Source organism: Notamacropus eugenii, chromosome 4 (genome assembly GCF_028372415.1).
Source record: "Notamacropus eugenii isolate mMacEug1 chromosome 4, mMacEug1.pri_v2, whole genome shotgun sequence".
Lineage (NCBI taxonomy): Eukaryota > Metazoa > Chordata > Mammalia > Diprotodontia > Macropodidae > Notamacropus > Notamacropus eugenii.
The window spans coordinates 323,640,358-323,664,373 of NC_092875.1; the positions used below are offsets into that span (position 1 = coordinate 323,640,358).

The following is a 24,016-nucleotide window of genomic DNA, read 5'->3' on the forward strand; positions in this document are numbered from 1 at the left end:
CTCTCATTCTTTCTGATGTACTCAGTAGCAAGTTGGTTATAGAAAACCTTTTCTTTTTAGCTCCAGTTTTTTAGGGTACATAACTTTAAAGCAGACATCCTGTCAGTCATATGAGTATGAACAACATGAACAAAGCATGAACAGCCTCATTTGTTGTTTGTTTGAGATGGTCAGATGGTCCTTAGTGCAACATTAAGGTTGTGTTCTAAGCCAGAACAAGTGTGGTGTATAGGAAAAACAAGTAATCTCTACCATTTTTGCCTCCCTCCAAATGAAAAACCACTGATTTTGTAATTAACCAAAAGTCTTTGAGAAACAGTTTTCTTACTTTACCAATCAAAACCATTCTCTCACTTCCATACTACCTTGCCAGATTCTATTCTCATAGCTCATGACTAAGAAAGGTCAAGGTAAAATGATAAGCCATGAAACTAAATGCTAGATGCTCTAGGCAGCATCTTTAATATTCCTCTAAAAAGTTCAAGTCTTGTGAATTTCCATAGTTTGTTTGACTTGTATTTTCCACATTTTCTTTTGGCTGCAAATATTTGACTGTTCTTATGAATGTTAGAGATTTTTTTGTTTTCAAAAAGTATTCTTTTGATTGAATGATCATTTTAACAATGCTCAACCTTTTCAGAAATTAATGCACTTTAGCAACTATTTGGTCATTGAGTTAAATGAATTTTATTAAATTGAAAATGGTTTCACACTGGGCTGTCATACTAATAATAAAGCTAATAAATAAATCAGATCAATAATTTGTATAATTTTTGCCATTTTAAAACTCACTTCCAGTAAACTAAAAATTATTCTCAGTATGTATATATTGCACCTTGTCACTAAGAATTTCAGAACAATTTTTGTTCTTTCTCAAAGAAGTAGGACAAATAGGTGAAAAAATTGCAGCTTGTTTAAGAATTAAGAACTCTGACATTTTTTATAATAGGACTTAAGTATTGCATATAACATGTCAACTTCAAGGAAGGTCAGTATATTTTAAATTAATAGGCTAAGTCACAAAGAGTTATCCCAGTAATGAGTCTGATCCTTTTCCATTTGACCCTTTGAAGTGTTAGACAATAGCAGGCACACTATCTATTATTGTTATGTTGGAAAGAGCAATGATCTTGGACCCAGGCACCCTCGCTGTGGCTAGACTAGGAGTAAGGAGAGTTGGGTTCTAATTCTGACTTTACCAGCTACCAGTTATAGAGTGACTTTGGACAAGTTGCTTTGCCTCAGGACCCCAAGCTCCTCATTTGAAATATCAGTGAAATGATCATCTCTGAAGTTACTTGAGCTAAAATATTTCAGTGATTCTTGCACTTGCCAGGACATAACGAGAGTTATCTAAACTTGAGCTGGCCTGCAGAGAGAGGTTGTCTCTGACAGTCTTTAAAAGTAGACTTGATAAACTTGTCCCTGAAAATGATAATGAGAAAATACAATTTATTGCCTTCTTTGCAGAGGTAGAGGATTATGAGTATGGAATATTACGTCTACTTTTGTTGAATTGGTTGATACGTTAGTTTTTCTGAATTGCTTTTTTTCTCTCTTTTTAAAAATTCTTTGTTATGGGGAATAATTTACAGGGGAGGGAAAGAAGGATGTATTCTGAAATAAAGGAAATATAAAAACAAAAGATATCAAAATTTTTTAATTAGAAAAATAATCCAAGACCTCCTTTTCCTCAACAATTTATTGTGGTAATATAAAAACTTTGGCATTTGAAATATGCTCTCATGGGTATAATGATGCTCACACTATTTAAGTATCAGGGTTGTTGTGAAGAAAGTACATTATAAACTTTACTTAGATCTATGACCTCATTAATGTGGATATTGATGATGATGATGGTGATGATAGTGATATTGATGGAGTCAAAACTAAGCAAAGCATCTGGTGTTAAAGGAAGAAAAGCCTTAGATTCTGAGTCCTTTGTAAAGAGAGGCTCTGGGAGCAGTTTTTTGCTCTACTTTCCAGTCAGAAAAGAAGAACTGAAGATACTGATGAGGTGTGAATACCAAGGCTGAAGCAATCGCCATGATGAGTTTCCTAATATTGAGTTTATCTTGGGATGATGATGGTGATAGAGTTGAAACCAAGCAGAGTATCTGGTGGCAAATGCCCTTCCTTTATCACTTGTTCTCACATGTGAACAACTTATCTTTTTTATATATACATTTCTTTGACGACATCCTTTAAACCACTTCCCTATATAATTCCTCATTTCATCACATGCTGCATCCTGATCATACCCTCCAGGTCCTTCTTCATTGCTCTTTGGGTGCTCCTCAACTTCCATTCTCTTGAGAGCTGAAATCATGTTCATAATGATCTTTTTTGCAGATACTCAGAATAGGCCTGCAATATACAATTACCATACATTCCACAAAATGATGTTTCCTATGACTGTCTTGCAATAAAATCAGTTTTGCCCAGACCTTTATTTGCCTCTTCAAGAAGAACTTGTGAGCATCCTTCCCTTTAGCTGCAATTTCCTTTAGTTTGCTGGTTTATTTAAATTGAGAATGTCAAAATTGATTGCAATTCAGTAATTTCAGTTGTATGCTAAGTGGTATGGTGGCTAGAGGGCTAGACATAAAGTCAAGAAGACCTGAATTCAAATCCAGCCTCAGACATTTAATAGCTGTGCAGCCTTGAGCAAGTAACTTAACCTCTGTCTTCCTTAGTTTCCTCATTTGTAAAATGGACCTAATAGTAATGGACCCCAATTCATAGGGTTGTTGTGAAGATCCAATGAAATAATATTTGTAAAGCATTTTCCAAATCTTAAAGCACTCTATAAATTATTATTATTGTTCTCCTGTTCATTCGCTGGCCTTTGGACAAGAATCTCACATTATGGAGCCAACAACTAAGTTACTGCTAGAAACCAATCTAAAAAGTTATGCTCCCTAGCCTCCTCTGCCACAAATTCTGCATAATGGGAGAGCAATAAAGAAGAATGAAGGCCATTCTGTACTTCTCCTTGTTTTATGTTCATCACCAAATGACCAGCCTCCTTCTCATCCACACCAAGCTAGACTGGTCTTCAGAAAGCAGACAGGGTCTGTGGTGGGATGTACTCCACACCTATTTACAGCATGAAAGGAGTTCCCAGAACTTCTCAGCTGTCATAGCTTTCAAAAAACCAATCACATCTACACTTTGTGGAGGAAACTTAAATCATGATATAGTGTGAGTTATTACTGTTGTTGTTGTTGTTAGGCTTTGGGGGGACTGTTTGCTAGAAAGCAAGACATTTTTAAAAACTATAAAAATTCTGTGCTTTTAAGATGAAGATAGTGAGTTGACATGTCAGAGCTGAAATAAAGGAAAAAAAAGCAGCAAGCGTGTATTAAGCACCTGTTATATGCCAGATATTGTGTAAAGCATTTTACAAATATCTCATTTGATCCTCACAATAACCCTGGGAGTTTGTTACGATTAAGTGTTACAGTTGAGAAAATTGAGGCAGACAGAAGCTAAGCTACTTGCCCAAGGTTGCACAACTAGTAAGTGTCTGAGGCCGGATTTCAACTGAAGTCTTTCTGACTCCAGGCCCAGGGCTTCATTTCCTAGAGATGTACATAGTTGGTGTTCTGATCATAAACATACTGTTCTATTTTTCTCTCTGTCATTTTTATCCATGCATTTCTATGTTTGTTAAATGTGTTGATTAGTTCTTCCAACTCTCTAATGAAATAGGTTTATAATAACAACAGATAACATTTTAGAATGTTTTAAAGTATGCAAAGCACTTTACTTACATTATTTTGTGTTAGGCTATAATACCAACTTAACAGTATAAGGAAATTCTATCGTTTTCCAAGTCTCTGTGAAGCTTTCATGTTCTTGCTGTTTCCAGGTGTCTTAAGTAGTGATATAAAAAGCTTCTTTACTTGGTGCATCCTGAAGATTACCATTTTAAAAATATGTATATGAGGTTTTTCCTGTGGTCTTAGCAATCAGAAACTAAAATTTATTTACTATGCTTCCTCTTGGACAGCCAAGACTTTTGAAATATCACCTTATTTCCTTATACTTCAGGTTATATTCTTTTCTTCACTTCTGTCAATTCTACCTGTATCTCCCACTTATATCTTAACACCATCTGTTCTCCGCATATCCAACTCCTTTTTGCATAAGACAATTCCAAAAAGTTCTTCCTTGTCTTCCCCATTCTAATTATGGGTTAAGTTGTTATAACCGTTGTTCATAAGTTCTTGCATATTTTATTAGATATTACTATCAAAAAGTGATATTTTGGAGAAAGTCATTAAACCAACTGCCTTAGGTTCTTTTAAAATTCAACAATCACTTCTGGATGCCTAAGATAGATAAGCAGGCATGCATGGAGCATCCTGTCATTCAAATTCCTGGTAATATTTACCTTTCTTTAACATATTTTCCAATCATCTTTTTTCTTTCTCATCCTTCATCTTCCTTATTTTGTTCTACCTCAAAACAACCTTGAAATGTTTGCTTATGTTCCCCCTGACGATTTTGTTCCTCCATAGACCTAACCTTGAAAAGTGTGGGTAGAGGAGGAGGCCATAAGTCTTCTGGTATTTTTAGCTGATTGGAAGTTAAGCGTTGGTATTGCTAGTTGAGACATTCAGTAATGCTGAAACTAACTTTGGAGTACTTTTAATTCTTCTAGAAGGAGTCAGACATGAAAAATCTGCATTTATTTTCTAACAAACCTTGACTCCAGCTTTCTGTTTTTGTCATTTTTGGGTGTCCAGCCTTTAACAGTGCCATTCCACAGAATGATTAGGACTTGTACGTTATCACCAACAAAGCCTGTGCAATAAGAACCAGGTCTTATCCTGTTCGGTACATTGCACACAATTGCTGTTCAATAAATATTAGATAGCAGCCAATATGTTGCTAATAAACAGTTTTTATCTCCTTCCTATCTATCTCAGGAGAGGAAAGCTGGTAGATTATCTGAATACCTAACTGAATTGTACAGCGAGGTGGAAGAGAAATGGAGACAAAACATTCTACAATGAAATCTTATTAACTAAAAATAACGGGCAGACTGTGCAGTATGAATTGTATGAAAGACGACCTGCACAATATTTTTAAAGATTGAGAGGTTTGCTACTTTAAAGGATGGTGTGTATATTTTATAAGCTATTAGATAAATAGGTACTGATAAGTAGAATTAAGAAAGTTAATTTTTCAAAGTTGTTTTTATTGAAAGTCTGCCTTACAAAATAATAATGAATACTAAAGTCCTACAACAGATGTACACTAATTAATTGTTCAGCCTACAAGTTACAGACACTTTAAAGAAATCTCTGTCAGCTCTTTTATTTGAAGAATCTTGTGATTTCAAATTGTATCTCATCCTTCAAGGAAAGTTTTTTGAATGTTTATCTTTTTAAAGAATTGTAGAATTGTAGAGGGGCAGCTAGGTGGTGCAGGGGATGGAGCCCCAGGGCAGGAGTCAGGAAGACCTGAGTTCAAATCTTACCTCAGACAACTTGACACTCAGTAGCTGTGTGACCTTGGGCAAGTCACTTAACCCCAATTGCCTCATCCTGGGTCATCTCCAGTCATCCTGATGATTATCTGGTCACTGGATTCAGATGGCTGTGGAGGAGAAGTGAGGCTGGTGACCTGCACAGCTCTACCTCACTCAAAACAAAGTCAAATGCAAGTCATGCCATTACTTCTCTGGTGGCGTGGTCTTCTTCATCAACAAAGGACAAACACACACATAATTGTAGAGTCAGTTTTTCATATGGGAGTTTCCTATGCCAGCAAAATCACAGGTCTAGTCCCCATCCTAAGAAACATATAACATATCACATAAAATTTGAAGTGTTTCATTTTACTACGTACAAAAAGACTATAGAGTATATCAAGTCAGGGAATTAAAAGCCAGGCTTTCAAAATAAATTTACATTCTACCTCTAAATGTAATATGAAAGATAAGCCTGAGGTACTATTTTTTAACCTACATTTTATTTCTCAAGTTGTAGCTTCTTTCATATGGTGCAAACTTTTATAATATTTTTGATGTCTTTGCCATTTGCAGGTGGGATAACTTTAGTATGTATTACTTGGGAACTGCCATTTCCTAATGATTAAAAACGAAATTAAAATAATTGTAATAGCAGCTGATAGTTGTATAGTACTTTAAAGTTTTCAAAACGTGTCACTCATACGTTATCTCATTTGATCCTTACAAAAACCCTTTGAGGAAAGTCCTGTATTATTTTCCCCATTTTACAGATGATGAAACTGAGGCTTAGAAAGATAAAGCAGTTTGCCCAGAGTCACAGAGCAAGTAGGTGTCAGCAGTGAGACTTTAACTTAGGTCTTCAGGAGCTCTCTCTGCTATATTCCACTACCACTTTACCCAGTATATTTACCTATATGCTATAGTTCCCTACCACATAGGGAACTCTCTCACTTAGTATGAGGTAATGGAAAGAGCATTGAAGTGGAACCTGAAGACCTGGGATCTAGTCCTAACCCACCAACTTTGAGACCAACAAGTCACTTATTATGGTTCTGTCTTAGTCTTCTTATCAAAGATGAAGAAAGTACCACCTTCCCTCAACAATAATACTTCATATGGTTCTTCATGTACCTTATTTAGATAGCACTTTATCATTTACAAAGGACTTTACTTATGTCAACCTTGTAAGGAAGGTTGTACAGGCATTGTTATTCCCTTTACCGATAAGGACATTGAGGATCAAAGCAGTGAGGTGACCATCCAACAATTAAACAAATAGTGTCCCAAGCAAGATTTGAACACAAAAGAACTTTGAAAACTTTTAAAATAAAAAGTAAATATAAGGTAGTGGTGTCTGTCTTTTACATCTCTCTACACTCACTTTATGACCTTATCAGTTCTAATGGGTTCAAATACCAACTCTTTTGTGGATGAATCCAAGATGTGTCTATATTCAGCCCCTCTCCTCTCAGCTCCAGTCCATCATTGTCAACTATCTTTTACACATTAAAACTTGAAGTCCTTTCAACATCTCAAATTCAACATGTCCAAAAGAAGTATCATTAAATTTCCCTCAAATGAACCCCTCCTATGAACTTCCCAGTTTCTGTTGAGAACGCTACCATCCTTCCATTCAGCCTGTTTCACAACCAAAGAGTCAGCCTCTATTCCTCATTTGTCAATTTTTGTTTCTTTCTCCCCACAACAGATCATGCATTCATCCCCTTCCCTCTACTCACAATGCCACTTCTAGTTCAGGCTCATGTCACCTCTCCTTGGACTATTGTAATAGCCTCCTGATTGACCTCCTTACTCTATCTCCCTTCTCTACTCCATTCTCTGCTCAGCTGCCAGATTGCCATCCCTAAAGCACAGGTCTCATAATGTCATTCTACCACCTGATAAACTCTAGGGAGGGTCCCTATTATTTCTAAGGCCAAATACAAATGTCTCTGGTATTTAAGACCCTTCACAACCAGGCTCCAGTCTACCTTTCTAACATTATTATGTTATTTTACTTCCTTCCACAAACTCTATGGTCTAGCCAAACTGGCCTCTTAACTGTTTTTCAGTCCCTCTTCCATCTCCATGCTTTTTCACAGGCTTTCCACTATATTTGGAATGCACTTCCTCCTCACCTTTGCCTCCTAGAAACCTTGTTTCCTTCAAAGTTTAGCTAGAGTGTCCCCATCCATAAAAGCCCTTTCAGATTCTTACAGCACGTAGTGCTTTCCCCTACAAAATTATCTTGTATTTATGTATTTACTTCATACATATTTGCATGTGTACATGTCTCTTGCCAAATAGAATGTAAGAAACAAGGACTGTTTCTTTTCTTGTCTTTTGACCTCCCAGTACCCAGCTCAGTACCTCACAAAATAGTCATTTAATAAATATTTATTAATTTTGCTTGGCTGATAAATGAATTTTGGATGTATGAGTGGTGGTGGTACTGATGTTGCATGTTGTCCTTGGTACCTTCACTAGTTTCTTGGTTCCAAGTGAAATTAGTATTGTAAGATTTCAGCTCCAGAGCTAAAAGGGATTTTTAGAGGCCATCTAATCTCTCTAAGTCTCTCATCTTTGAGATGAGGGAACTGGGGCCCCAAAGAAGTGAAGTGACTTAACCCAAGCTCACATGGGTTTTGAACGCAGGCCCTCTGATTTTAAATCCGTCACTCAATCCATTGCACCAATTCTGGATTTTGTATTTAATCCATGAAACATGAAGTGATTTTCCATTCCTGCTTCAAAAAAAAAAAAAAAAAGGTCAATCCAATTTAACCCTATTAAAATCTTGTCTCCTCCCAAATTGGTTCTTAAGGGAGCCTTATGTAGAATAATTTCTTTATAGTGCTCTTAATTTATAAACCTGTAAGGGACAGGAACTATTTCTTCCCCATGCTACCTGAAGTTCTTATTTATGCCATGACTAAAATAGGCATTCCCTAAGTTCTGACTTCAGGTAAAGATAATAAGTAGAATATAAAATAACCTATTGTCTTAATTCAAGCTAATGGACAAAAATTTAGGGATGAGATTAAAGTTTAACGCATGTTCAGTATGGTGACATTGAAATTCATTGCCATTTTGAGCAATATAAACAACAGAAATTTTATTTGAAAACAAGGAATTTGTGTATGGCATTCATTAGTATATTGAGCCAATAAGTACCAGTGTTATTCAGTTTTTATCTGCCATCTTTTCATGAGTTTCCTGTGAAAAGAATCCCAAACTCATTTCTCTCAACTCTAGCTCTTACATGCCTCTGTGTGTGTCAGTGTGCTCAGCTGTTATCTGTTATGCATGTTACTTTGTGTTTCATCATTTTCAGTTTTATGCAGAATTCTTCCCATCCTTCTCCCCACACTGTGCCACACTGCACCCCACCGCCCCATCAGATAGGTGGATGGCAGTAGTTTCCTTGAGGACAGGAACTATCTTTTTCTACCTTTGGAATTCCACATACCAGTCCAGTGGCTACAACTGAGTTGTTGCTCAATACTTCTATTGAGTGAAATTTGAGAACTTAGAAAGAAAAAAATAGTGATACAACTCACAAGTATTGCATTTTTTAAAAAACCCACTACCATTGTTTAAAATAAATACCCAACCTTCTCTTGGGAGAATAACCTTTTACCAGCCAAGAGGGAGTGCTTGCCTGGCATGTACTAACTCCCTTATATACTCATTCCTCAGAAAAAATCACAAAGTATCACATTTCTATAAATCTGTGATCTGGTGAACATCATCCACAAGTTTCATGACAGGGGGTTAAACGTGACTTTGACATTACTTGAAAGGTCCAACTGACTAATCAGAACATGACATTGGACAATTACTGTTCAAAGCCAATAGAATAATTGAAGGTAATGTACTGTACTTAGGTTTCATGAGTTGCAGCCAAGGTCTGCTCTGAAATATGGTAGGCAGAGAAAGGTTGTAAAACACCCACTGTGGAAAAGTATGTTCCTTTGAAACGTTGGCTTTGAGTTGACTAACAAAGCATTCATTTTTATTTTAGCCATAGACTTTGCTTTAAAATTTTTCTTTTCTTGGCTAAAGCTTTGTGCATATATGGAGGGGGCTGCAGCAGGGAGGAGTAGAAGGATTAGGGGAAAGAGGTGTTGATCTCCTTTAACAGTTTGGATGGTTGCTATGGCAAATGATAATAGCTGGAGCACTGTTGTTATCACTAAAATTACTGTTGTCTGCAATATCTAGTTTGATTGGGGAAAATAGGCTGAAGACCTTGAATGAATGGGATTGCAAGATATATAGAGCCTGATCTCATAATTTTACTTCACCTGAAATGTTTTGGCTAAGCTAAAAAAGCTCAAATACTTTACCCTAAACCTTGTTCAGTAAGAAAATGTTGATTATAATCCATTTTACTGCATGGTTCATGTCAGCTAAATCAATCAGAATTTGACTTTTAAAAAAATACCTAAAAGATGTTTAAAGAGTACTTATAGTATCTTATTTTAAGATTCGCTAGATTTGAGTAAATTGATCTACCATGCAATAACTTGGGTAGGAATGAGAATTCCCTATGGTGTGGAGCCAATAATCTTTTGACCCAATAAAATAAAAATTGTCAACGTTCTTCCATTTAATTTTAGTCATTTCTGTCTGTCTATAAACCTATCTTGAGTTATTCCAATTTTATTGCCTGAATATTTGAAAGAGCCCAAGAACATTCTGTAGAAAGTTAAAGTGATTAAAAATAAAATTCGTCATACTTGATTTCCACAGCTGAAATGAAAATATGGAATTCTTATAAGCAGATGCTCAAAAGATAGAGATTACATGTTTGAGCCTCAATTGTAGAGAAACTTTTAAAATATAAAATATAACTTTTAAGTTGTATGTTTTACAAACATATTACCTCCTTTTCAATCTCTATATTCAAATGGAATAGTTTTGAGCAGAGGTGTGTTTTTTCCCTAGAGAGAAACTCATTGGTTCATTTAATAGCAATGTTAGTTCCATGTCATGTGTATTCTCCTTTAAAAATTCAAAAATTAAATGCAAAATAAATTTGTAACACTAATAATTAAAATCTTGTTTTTAAAGAGGTATTAAAGACACTAGATATTTAAGATACTATTTTGATACTGTTTTTATTATTATATTCTCTTCCAACTATATTATGCTTCTATTATGTTATAATCGTAAGCAGTTTGCCAGCCACGTGTTAAATAGCAAGACATAGCCCCAGACCCCATGGACATGATCCCAGACCCAGATCGTACCCGAAGGTTCTTATTGTAAATGGGGGAAAACAGTAATGATTGGCACATATTGAGAGCACGATGTGTGGACAAAACAACTCTTCCACGTTACCGAGGAGCTAGTGCTAGCAAATTGCTTAAGATAAAAGAATGACTTAGTCGAATCAAAAGTAATCAAGCCATCCGCTGCCTTTGTTTTAACTAACTGCAGTGGAGTTGTGAGGCATAATTATGTTAATGATCCCTGGCTCCAGCTGGGTCTCTTGGCTTTCCAGAACAAAAGCAGTTCAACAGAGTTTATGGGATGCAGTTCACTTGTTCCATTAGCATGGCGTTGGGGAAAAATTACTAGTAAACAATTAATATTCAAAATAGAATAACTTTTTTTAAGTTTTAAAGAGAAAACATGCAAGATATTATGTATATCCTTTGGTATGGGTTTATATGAAAAAGTAAAATATTGCTTCTACTTTTTTAAAATAAACTTTCAACTTGAAACAGCACAAATAAATCTGTTTATGCATAAACACATACACATTAGAATCTTGTGTTTTCTAATAGAGCAGTACTTCTAAGTCTTTGATTCCCCCCTGAACAAAACTTTTCATCCAAGATGTAATTATGACTTTGAAGTTGTTGTTTTCAAAGACTTGTCTTGTAAAATTATTTCATTGTGTTCAGTTACATATTGGAAAAGGTCAGAGAGTTATTGTTGCCTAGAGGATGCAACTGTGTTAGCATCTTCTGCATGGTTTTGCTTCACACTGGAAGTAGACTGCCAGAATGCTGAATTAACCTTAGGAGTCATATAAGTGGACAGAGATAAATAAAATTCAGAGCCAGTTCTGAAAACATAATTGTAACCATTAGGTTCCTTTGCTTCTTTTCTTGGCATTACTGTTAAACTAAATCGACCCATTTATTTGTTAGCTTTTCCTTCTACCTGCTAGGGGAAATGAAATAGAGAAAACCCAGCAAGTTCAGAGAACAGAAAGAAGAGCAGAAACCAGAGGGGTAGACACTTAATAAATGGTGATTGATTGAGCAATTGTTGGAATAATCCGGAGGCCTAGGGTGCAGTCATTAGCCATGTAGGCAAAGAGCTGTACTTTTAGGGTTATGAGTCAAGATCACTTTCCTTTAAACGTGGAGCTGTGTTTGCTGAAGTGATGTTTCCTACATCAACTTGTTTAAACAATATTGCTTTCTGTTCCAGGTGATCACCTTCTTTAGCTCACGACTACAACAGGCTGGAGCCGAACTGTCAGTGGAACGAGTCCTGGAAATCATCAAGCAAGGAGCTGTTGCACTGCCCAAAGACAGACTGAGGGTAAGGGCTTTCAAAGAAAAAAGTCAATTAGAACATGGTTCTGATCCATTTATGCAAATATTTGTGTTTGAGCAGTTAGTCTGTCAGTCAACAGACTTTTATTAAGGTCTTACTATGGGCCAGACACTGTGCTTAGCACTGGGGATACAAAGAGAGGCAAAAACAGTCTGCCTTCAGGGAGCTCCCAGTCTACTAGAGGAGACAACATGCAGGGAACTGTCTACATACCAAAAAGTGCCAAAAAGGTAGGAAGGCACTGGGAGAGGGAAGAGAGAGAAGGGCCTTTCCCTTTTGGTCTTGTGAGAAAGCAGGAATTAGAGCTGAGAAGGGAGAGAATTCCAGATGGAGGAGACAGTCAATGAAATTGCATAGTCCAGAGCTGGAATATTGCAAGACTGCGAAGAGCAGCAAGAAAGCCAGTACATAACTATAAAGATATGGAGGCGGGGGAAAGAGGGCCATATGTGAAAAGCAGAGTGAGGTCAGTTTAATTGGACCATAGAGGACCAGAAAAGGAGACTGCAAAAACAGGTTTGGTGCCAGGTTATGAAGGGTTCTAAAAAGCCACAGAGGAGTTTCTATTTTATCCTAGAAGGAATAGGTAACCACAGGCTTTTGTTGAATAGGACAGAGACATGGTCAGATCTTTGCTTTAGGAAAATCATTTTGGCAACTGTGTGGAGGGTAGATTGGAACAAGGAAAGACTCCAAGGTAGCAGGACAATCAGGAGACCATTGCAGTATTGTAGGGCAGAGGTTGTAAGAGCCTGACCCAAGGTGGCAACTGTGATAGTAGGAAGAAATGGTTGGATGCAAGAGATGTGTGAAAGTAGAAATGACTGTGTTTAGCAACTGGTTGTATTCTTATGGCGATGGAGTGAGAAAGGGGGAATAACATCATAGTTACAAACCTGAGAGATCGAAAGAATGGGTGGCATCTTTGATAGAAATAGGGAAGGTTGGAGACTGGTGGTGGATTTGGAAGGAAAGATGAGTTCAGTTTGGGACATTTTGAATTTGAGCTATCTCACGTACTATTTTAAATGTCTGTTAGACAGCCAGAAATGCCAGACTGAAGTTCAGAGGAGAGACTGAGGCTAATTATATAGATCTAGGAATGACCTGCATAGAGCTGCTACCGTAGAAAGAGAAGAGAACCCAGGACAGAACCTTGGGAAACACCTATGGTTAGGTGAAAAGATACTGGTGATGGGCCAGCAAAAGAGCATGGAAACATCAAAAGAGAGCATGCTCACATCCCTTCAGGCTTCCTTTCTCCACCTCCATTCCCTATACTTTCATTCCACCTCAGCAACAATGATTATGACCTTAATCTCACCGTCTCTCATAAATGTTTTACTTCCATGTTCAACAACTCTGATGTTTTCCATATAATCATAACTTCCTATCCTCCCATCTCTTCCTGAGCTTCACTCTTGTTCAACCTGTTCTTTGACATGACCATAGTCCCCAGTCGTTCCATCCTTCAGGGTTCCCACAGTCATCACCCATGTTCTGCCTTCACTTTACTTTGAACCAGTGTAGTGTTATGTTGTCCTCTGCATTCAGATGCCTTGTCTCACTGTCCTATCACCACTCATCTTACCAAGCTGCTACCATAGACGACCTTCATCATTTCCATTCTCACAAGCATGCCACTGGATGAAGTCAGACAGCCATGCTGACTGGGTCTATTACAAATGTTTCTCACCTAATCCCTAATTGGGCTCTCACTGCTACAAGGTAATACTTTCACACTTCTCACACTCTCTCCCAGTTACTATCTGAAATTTTTTTTCTCTATCCCAGGCTCCCTTGCCACCCCTTTTCTCTCTTTTGCCCTATACTTTACTGAGAAAACAGATAACAATTGCTATAAATGCCTTCTTTTCTCCTGTTCTTTTTTTCAGAACTCCTTGACATCATCCCCTATTTTCTCCCTTGTTCCCCTCTACTTGTGCCCTTTGATCTCATTCCCCACTTGTCTTTTTCTTTATTTTGTTCTCACATTTATGCTTTGTCTTTTGCTATCTATTGGCTTTTTTCCTGTTATCTTCAATCATGGCCAAATCTTCCTCATCCTTTAAAAATGCTTACTTTCCCCTGACATTCCCTGAAGATATCGTCCTATGTTTTCTCCTTTCTTTTAGAAAGAGAACATGACCAAAGAAAAGCAATATTCCTTACCTCCATTCCTCTCCTTTCTCAGTACCTTGCAATCTGGTTTCTGATCTTACCATTTATCCAAAAAAAAAAAAATTATTTTCCCCAAGATTATCTATGATCTTTTAATTGCCAAATACAGTGACTTTTCTCATTCCTCATTCTTATTGACCTCACTTTAACATTTGTCACTGTTAGCCATCCCCTTCTCCTAGCTAGCTAGCTAGCTAGCTAGCTAGATAGATAGATAGATAGATAGATAGATAGATAGATAGATAGATAGATAGAGCTGGCGAGCATTTATTAGGCATTCACTATGTGCCAGGCATTGTGTTAAAATCCAAGAATACAAATACAAGCAAAAATAATAATCTCCACCACAAGAAGTTTATATTCCTTTGGGAGAAAACAACACATAAAGGGGAGGTGGAGGGGTGGAGGGAAAGGGTACCCATGGGGCACAAGGCTTCCAGAGCCTTGTGAAACCCAGAGAATCAGGAATTAGGAGCACATCTGGGAGAGAAGTGAGTTCATATGGCCTGGGCATTTCATGAAATGGCAGTCCTAACCAGAGACTCTGAAGTCGGAGAGGACCAGAGGCACAGAGAAAGCATCTCCAGGCTGAAAACAGGGCTGTGGGTGAGGACGTTGCAAAGTCCTAAGAGTCAGACATGAAACTGGGAGATAAGTTCTCCTTCCTGGGTTCTCATGATATCACCCTCTCTGAGCTCTCCTACCTGTTTAGTATTTCTTCAGTCTCCATTGTTAACACAGCTTCTAGCACATAGTATATGAATAATGTGTGTTGTAACTGAAAGTGCCCCTGCCTACAATTCAGAAAACCTGAACTCTGCTACTGGCCATATCAGCTACTAATTGTGTGCTATGGGCATCATTTTGAGTAAGATATTTCTCTTTTTCTGGGCCTATAAAAATGAAGATTATGAACCTCTAAGGTCCTTTCTACTTCTAATATTTGAATAAGATTTGAATCCAGGTCTCTGTTGTTTCCAAACCCAGCACTCTTCCCACTATTCCATGCTACTGTTAATAGTATTCCAACTTATTAACACCTTAACTTTTTTTGATAAATAGCTAACACATATCAGTAAAAAATATTATAGAGTATATCATGGCAACTTTATATATAAGATTGACATTAAAAAAAGAAGTAACTTCAAAATGGAAATGCTTGTTTAATAAGCTATATTTGAAAGTTTGGAATAAACTATGGCTTGTTGATTTATTCTTTCTTAGGATATAAATTAAACATGGAAAATTTCAAAGTTATTTCCAACCACAATTTGGGTTTCTGGGAGGATTATACTTGCCCCTTACACATAAGAAATTGGTATGCTGGTGGAAGCTGAAAGTAGATTTGCCAAAACTTTTAAAATGCCGTTTGGATTGGAGAATTGGAAGCCACATTCATGGAAGAATCATTCTTCCAAGTTGGGTCAGATAAACAAAAAGATTTGGAGGACCCTGTCATAGTAATTGACTTTCAACCAAATAAAATATTTTTCAATCAAATGTTATTTGACATAGCCCTGTAAAATATTTATATAATTTCCTGTGTAGTAATATATACTCTTTGAATAAGTCCATCTATACAGTTAAACAACTTGGCTCCTCAGAATAAATAGAATTAATATCATTTTAAACATTTTCCTCTTACTGCTATATTGGAAAGGCCAGAACAGGCAGATCTAGGTAGTTTTATCAGACTCTCCTACATAAACAGAAACATAAAGAACAGGCACTGAAATTATAAGTTGCTTATTTCTCCTTTAATCTGTGGAAGGAAATAGATGAAGCTAATGGGCCTTCCTGGTACTGACGTAGAAGCTGCAGTTCAAAGATATCATTGTTTTCATTATAGACAAGAGTGCATAATCCAGGCTCCTGTTATGCTTATTAACAGCAATTTAAAGATCACTATGATATATGAAAATTGGCCCCCATTATTCGTTGATTCTTCTTTACCACCATCTTTACCTCCCTTTTTGGTGAACTTCACAGTCTTTCAATTTCTTCCTTTTAGTGACTTATCCATTTAGGTTAAGGATTAGGAATGTGAGAAAGGTGATACTCTGGTGTCTGGGAATTAACTCCTGATTTTCAATGACAAGTAGCTAGGAGAATAATTCCCTTTCCATTAAGTAGGAAAACTTGGTAGGAACATAACTGATTATCTGAAATGAATTATTTCAATTCAGAGACCAAATGCACTCATCATTTTCTGAAAAAAATCAGTAGCCCATTTCATTTTTACACCTCAGAGAACTTCAAGTTTTAATTCTACAGAACAAACACAACTTATCTCAGCTAAAATTTGCAGCTTTTTTTAAACTCCATGTTTTTTATTGGCTCTCAGAATTTCTTTATTGCTCTTTCTTTTTTTGAAGGAGTGGGAAGTATCTCTTCTTACCTTTGGTATCATTGTCCCAATACCATTCTCCAGTATTTGTCTAGTATCTCTTATTCTCCTTCATCTGAACCATTAGTGTCTCTTTCCAGTCTTCAGCCTGCAATATCTGCCACTCGGAGTTGTGCTGCATCATAATACAAGGGGAAATTTTTCAACTTATTATTTCATAATTCCAATTCTTTAGGCAGAATTCATCTCTACATAAAATTGGCATTTCTGTTAGCATCTGTTACTTATTTGTAGCCCAAGTACCCAAGAGAATGATGATAGGATAGGGCTCTATCACCTCTTCCTTTTAAATCTGCCACAGTTCATTTCCATTTAGACCCAACTAGTTCCACCATTTCTTGCTTCCCCAAAACCAAAATAGTCACATCAAAGACTATTCACTCATCCTTCACTCTGGATTCATTTCTTTCTCATATGTGGTAAAACATGGTGTAATAGAAACAGGACTGGCTCTGGTCTTAGAAGACCTAGATTTGGATCCCAGCTGTACTACTTTCTACCTTTGTGATTTGGGGCAAGGCTCTTCATATCTTTTTTTTAATCACTTCATATCTTTTGTTATTAACTTTCGTGTCTACAAAATGAAAGAGTTGAACTAAATCAGTGGTTCTCATAGTGTGGTCCAGGAGATCGTGAAGATTGTTTCAGTGAGTCCTCAAAGTCAAAACAGTTTTTATTATCGTACTAAGATATATTAATTTCTAATATGGTAAGTACTGAAAAACATAACCCATGTAAACAAAAATTCTTTGGGGGGCCCCCCAATAATTTTTAAGAGTATAAAGTGGTCCTAAGATCAAACCATTGAAAACTACTGAACTAACTTGTAGTCCTAAGTTTTATGAACTTATATCAATCATCTATTAAATGTTGTTAAATGTTATTTTCCTAATGGGAAAAAAATGAACAAATATTGCCAGGCCTAGAGGCCTGTGGGCTACCCGAGTCTTCCCTTACCTCACCTCCCGAGGTCTTCGGTTGGCCAAACCGGATGCTCGTATGAGAGAAAGGACGTTCCAGAGTCGAACAAGGGTTGAGCTTTATTTCAGGGTCTAGTTACAAGTGCGGGGGAATTCTTCCTTAGGAGGGAAAGAGAAAGATCTCCCAAGGAGGCAAAGATCTTACAATAAGAGATTGGAAGTAGAAGTATAAGCGGGGAGAGAGGGAGAGGGGAGAGAGGAGAGAGGAAAAGCAGAGCCTTGTTGTCCTCACCGCTCCGCGCCGCTCCCACCCAAGAGAGCTTTCAGGCTTTCCTGATCCTACCTAAACTCTCCAGCAGCATAGTTTGCATCTGAATACCGTGCTGTTAGATAACAATAGTGTGCCCAGATCCGGGACAATCTCGAGGGCAGGGAGAGCTCTCTCCCATCACGTTTCTCACAGGAAGAGGCGGAAATACACGAGATAGCTCGGTTCACCTCGATTCCCAGCCGTTTCCTGGGGGGTCTCGTGAGAACTCTAAGATTTAGAAGTTCCCACCTTTACCCGCCCGAGACTGTCCACATGGAATTGAGCTTCCAACCCTAGCAAAATATTATTGAGTGTCTGTTCTTTTCATAGTACTGTGTCAGGCCTGAAGTGCCCAGTATAACACACAGTCACTACCATCAAAAGACTTCTAGTATGGTTGGGGAGACAAATCACATACTCATTAAACATGAACCAGCAATATGAGGTAACTTGAGATGAGTGCCACATGAGTGATATGGGTGAGATAGAAGTACAGTAGTATGAGTTCAGACGGGAAAAAAGGTCCCAAAGGTTCAGCAGAATGGATAGAATTTGAATAAATGGAAAGAAAAAGAATGATGGAGAATGAGAGTTAAGGAGAGTTAGTGAGTAGTGATAAAGATGCAAAAGAAGAAGAAATAGTAATATCAGTAAAACATTAAAAATACGCAGAAGAAAACCAGAAAGTTTAGAGGGGAGTTTTTGATATTACTTTGTTAAATTTAATATATACTTAAGATTTCACATGTAAGTCTCCTTTTCTTTTCTGTCAAAATGTTTGTGTTTTTGTTGATGAGTAAGTTCACAGAAGCAAAATTACTTTTTTTTGAGAAAGTAAAAAAAGTTAAGAGAAACAAAGACGTAAACTGATACAGAGAAAAGGAAGCGAAATCTAGAAAACAATATACACAGTGACTCTAATATTGTAAAGGGAAAGAACAATAAAACAAAAGTGAACCATGTGGCTAGAAAAAGAGTTGAGAGAATCCACCTCCCTCCCTTCTCAGAGGAGTAGGACTCTGGGAGTGTGATGTAGCATATACTGTCCAATGCCATCATATATTGGTTAATTCTGTGGACATGGCTTTTTCCCCCTTTCTTTTCAAATCTTTCTTCCTAGTAGAGGCTTATTGGTTATGAGAGGGAGATGGATATATTTAGAATTGAATGTTATATAAAAACAAAAGGCATTAATTTTTTAAAACTATGAACAAAAGCGGAAGAGAGGAATCTGGATGACGGAAAAATCATGTACAAGAATGTAGGGGTGGAAATGAGCAAAATATTTTCAGTTCTCTGTTAAATTTGCACTTGCACACAACTTTCCTCACCTTTTGTCCAAGATTAAGCCCTATTTTCAACTCTTGTGGATTTTACCATCATATCTGTACAAATGGCTACAAGATCAACACATCCAGCCTCAGAACTTGAGTCCTCCATCACCACTTATCCATTGGACATTTCACACTGGATATCCAGAAGGTATCTTGAAGTCAGCTTGTCCAAAACTGAGCGCTGTCTTTCCTTCTGAGTTCTCTCCTCTTCCCAACATCCCTGTTTTCTCTTGAGGCACCATCAGTCCTCCCAGTCTCTCAGTTTTGTAACTTCTGCATTAAACTTGATTCTTCATTCTCACTTACTCCACATATGCAGATTTCCAAATTTTGCCATTTCTATCTTCAGAACATCTCTCCCATATAAACCTCTTTTTTCCACTTTCATAGCTGCCACCTTAGTTCAGGCTCTCATCACCTCATTCCTAAATTATTGTAATAGCCACCTAATTGGTCTCTCTCCCTCACGTCTCTCACCATACCAGTATATGCTGTGCACTGCAGCCAAAGTCATTTTCATTAAGCAGAGCTCAGATCATATGACTTTACTGCTAAACCAAATGTAGTGTTTCTTATTTCCCATAGGATAAAGCAAACTCTAGTTTGGCTTTTGAAGTCCTACGCAATAACTTGGCCCCAACCTACGTTTCCAGCTTCATTAGACATTGCTCCCACACCTATACTTGCATTCCTACCAATGGCCTCGATTCCTCACACACAACACTCCTTCTCTTACCCCATGCCTTTGTCCTGACCATCCCACACACCTCTAGTACCCTCCCTCCCTATCTCTCCTTATAGAGTCTCTCACTTCCTTCAAGATGCAGCTCAAGTACTATCTTTTGTATAAAGTCTCTCCTGATCCCCCACTGCTAGTGACCTCCCTCCCGAAACACTCCATATTTAACCATTTTGCATAAAATCACTTCATGTTACATTACCACATGAACTGACAGTTCTAAATTGTTAAAATTTCCTTGGAGTTTACTCTTTTTCTAGTATACCTTCAAGTATTCCATCATCATTAAGACAAAGTAAAATATGATTTGTTCTCCTGTAAGTAAAAATTATGATATTTCTGTTCCTAGAACACTAGCTTTCAAGTAGAAAAAGTCTGCTACATGCAAACTAAGCAGCAAAAGCTGAGAAGCTGCCTTATGATTTATCTTTTGACTTACTTTAGAGCAACATTGTCAGTATTGCTAAGATTCAGTTCTTTTAATAGTACATGCACTCGTTAAATAACTGACCTCACATTTAGAATGCCAACAGCTACATTGTTTGCAAACTGTATGAAAACAGTGCTTTTTAGCACTCTGTGCATACTTTTCCCTAACTTTGCTGCCATCACTGTAAAATTGGAAGGGGACCACAGTAATAAAGATCAGTTTTGTTTTCTCCTGTGTTTCATGTGTTGCCATGATCAAACAACTAAGTGTTCCCTACTAATGGTAAGTCTCTCTGTACTTAGTCCCTAAGTAAGCTGGTCCTTGGAAAGAAGACTCAGTATCTCACTGGAACGATACTCTAGACCTTCCCTACACGATAGAACCTGCCAGGTTTTATGCATATGCTTCATTGGCATGCTTTTTGAAAACTCAGTCTTACCTCCATGCTACAGTAAGCCATTGAAATATGACTTTGTGGAGTGATTCAAATGAAAGTGACTAAAATTTCTGAAATTTAATCAACTACATCTGCTACAAGATGTTTTAAATTGGTATTTGAAGTATTAAACAACCAAATGTAATGCTATACTGTGCATGGTTTGTTTTGAGAAAAGATTTTGAGCCTTCTTCTGTACATGTTCTTTGAAGTTGTGCTAAATATACAGTAGTAGCATTATATCATATTTACTTTTACAAGCATTGATAAAAAATATATTTCTAATATCCACCCTAGTACATTCACTTTGAATCTTATGTTCCTTGTGCTTGTCATTATTAGTCATTTTTTAAAACTATCTATATACAGATTTTCTTTTATCTGGAGAAAATAAAGGAAAAACTAATCTAACTTCTTTTTTTTATTTATGACAGGTGAAAACAAATTTTTTAAAAATTTTAGCATATTTGTAAAAAGAGAAAATGCTCATTACATTTTGCAAGTTTTGATATAATGTGATGATTTGTATATTAATTGAAGTAACAAAGTAATTCTCAGCCCAAGTCTTCAGCCCCTGGGCACAAATTAGAGAAAAAAGTCCTTTATGAATATATATTTTGAAAGAAATCTACCTCTTAATGCTAGCTCCCCATAAAACAGAAGTTAGAATTTTCTTTTCTGGAAGTTGGTGACAGTTTCTTCAGATCTAAAAGGTGGGCGGTTCCTTCAGATATAGAAGTATAAAGTGTTATACTCCTCTGTAATTTTTTCTGTTGATATCCACTGTGACTTAGAGAGTCTCTGTGTTTGGGCATGCTTTTTTTGTTCAGGGTGAGGAATGTTCTTAGCATCCATAGGGTAAAATATTTAGAAGTAGATGGGGCCTTCGAGGCCACCTAAGCTCACAGAGTTCCCACCTCCTGTGGGTTTTGATGGGGGTGTTCTTAACCAAGCACACTTCCCCAAAGCTTCCAGCAACTTACCAGAGCATGTCAAACTTTGAAGGAGACTCAAGTCTGGTACCTAAAATACAGATGTGCTCTTTACACGCAGCAGAACTAGTCTTTGGGGGGAATATATAAAAATGAGCTCACAGAGGGAAAATGTGTACATGACTGCTTTCTTTGTACCAGATTTCATTTCTGGGGCAGCTGGGAAAATGTGGAATGAATAATCATACCAGAGATGCCCTTAAGCATCCAGCTCTGTCAATTACAAGTTTCTTGGCACCAAAATTGTTAATTTTTTAGGATCTGAAGCCCTGAAAGCATAGCCTGGCTCTACAGACAGACAGTATAAATACTGTTGATGCTTGGAAGTAAGTTTTAGATAATTAATTAACATAATTTCCTTTTTCGTGGCAATGGGGACTGTACAGGTACTATACAGCATTTCTAAAGACTGAATGCTTTTAAGGAAAATGAAAGGCATCTATGGCCACTATATAATCTAATATGCTAAAATTCACAGAAACCTAGTCTATTTTGAAAACTTAGAAGCAGTGACAAATTCTTTAGCCTAAATCTAACTTAAAATAGCAATTGAACATATGTTTTAGGGGATTTTCTAATTCTTGGATGACAATATCAATTATGTTTTTTAAAATCATTGTGAATGTATCACTTTTAAGTATATACAAAGATTGGAGCTTATAAAGCAAATTAGGAAGTAATTATTTATGTCACAAATTGGCTTGCCAAAAGTATTTGCCACAGATTGTGTTAAAAAACCACAAAACACTATCACATTCATCTTTTCTGACCCAGTATCTTTTCTTTTGAGGTTCTGATTGCCTCATGTTCCAAGTACCTCTTATCAAGAAATTCTAGGATTCTCTTCTTATAGAAAAAGAAGGGGACAGAATTTAGCTCTTTTGTCTAAAGTGGTAAATCAAGTTATTGGTGACCTAAGTCCAGGGTATAGTATATGTCTCCAGATTCTTAACCCAGAACATAGTATATTTTCCTCAGCATTTTTGATGACACTGACCCCTCTATCTTCTCTTCTACTCTTTGCTTATTCATGCCCTTCCCTTCAGCCAAACTGAACCCCCCAGACATTGCTCACCATTGTCACTGCTGTTTCACTTCCATGCCTTTGCTAAAGCTTTTGCCTTCTAGAATACTAGCCCCATTCCTGCCTAGCCCTAAACTCTGTTGAAAATCTACCTTTCTTTTGAGTCCTCACTCACATGTCCAACATCACTTCCTCGTTGAAGCATCATCTTGTCCCCTGGGCAAAAGTAAGCCCAACTTAACTCCCATAGCCCTTTGTTCCAATGTCTTATGACACTTGCCACATGCTTACCTACTTTATTTTTAACTTCTTGAGGGAGCTTGCTCACCTGCAAAGGACCTCAGATTATCAAGTCCAACCTCTTCATTTTACCAGAGAGAAAAGTAAGGTCCAGAGAGAAGTTATGTGACTTGCTGAAAGTCACATGAATATCATGTAGCACTGGGAACCCAGATCCTCTGACTCAAATCCCATGACGTTTTGCCATTTGATAGCTATTTGTAAAGAGAGGGAGGGAAGAAGGAAACAGATAGGATTTGGTTTTTTTAATCACTTTGACTATCTGTACCTAACAAGTGTCCTCAAGTTTAATACGATAATTGAAGAAGTAATGGGAGGGACTACAGAGAAGGAAGCTTACATTTGTGGGACTTTCCAAATGGGCAGAAAGAGGTCATTTTCATTACCTGACAAGCCAGTTTACACATACAGAATTTTAAAAGCTGAGATTTTTTGAAAAGGGAATACAAGCCAAGTTTGTGGAAAGGATTTAAGAACATTCTTTATTTATCTCTTCTCAAATACTCTAATAGTATTTCATGAACCAGAAATTGAGAGCCACATCATAGCCAATCAACTCCCTTCTCTCTTCCCTAATAATAGAGCTTCTTTAGGGGATGGTACCAAAATATGTCCTTTTCATTCTAGTATATTATCTCTTCTCAAAAGCCAGCCCAGTCTGAGAGCAGTGGCGTATCCTATAGCATCCACAACTTCTGTGTACAGCTCCCAAAGAGAACTTGTGTTGTAACTGATACCATATTTATGAGTTGCCTTCAAGGAGCTTTTAAAAAGTAGGATGTACAATTCACTTTTCCTCAAGTATTTTCAGGATATGATTATGATACTCATTGATATTGTTATTACATTCCATTTTCAGAAGTCAGTTCTTTACATGAA

General features: G+C 37.1%; 1 protein-coding gene across 2 annotated transcripts in view; it reads left to right on the forward strand.

Moving 5' to 3' along the window:
• Window positions 1-24,016, forward strand: part of DYM (dymeclin) — a 601,776-nt gene that overhangs the window by 510,424 nt on the left and 67,336 nt on the right. For both annotated transcript variants that reach the window (XM_072605141.1, XM_072605142.1), the window contains one exon: window positions 11,936-12,049. In XM_072605141.1, the coding sequence (XP_072461242.1) occupies window positions 11,936-12,049 (114 nt within the window). The remainder of the gene's footprint in view (window positions 1-11,935; window positions 12,050-24,016) is intronic.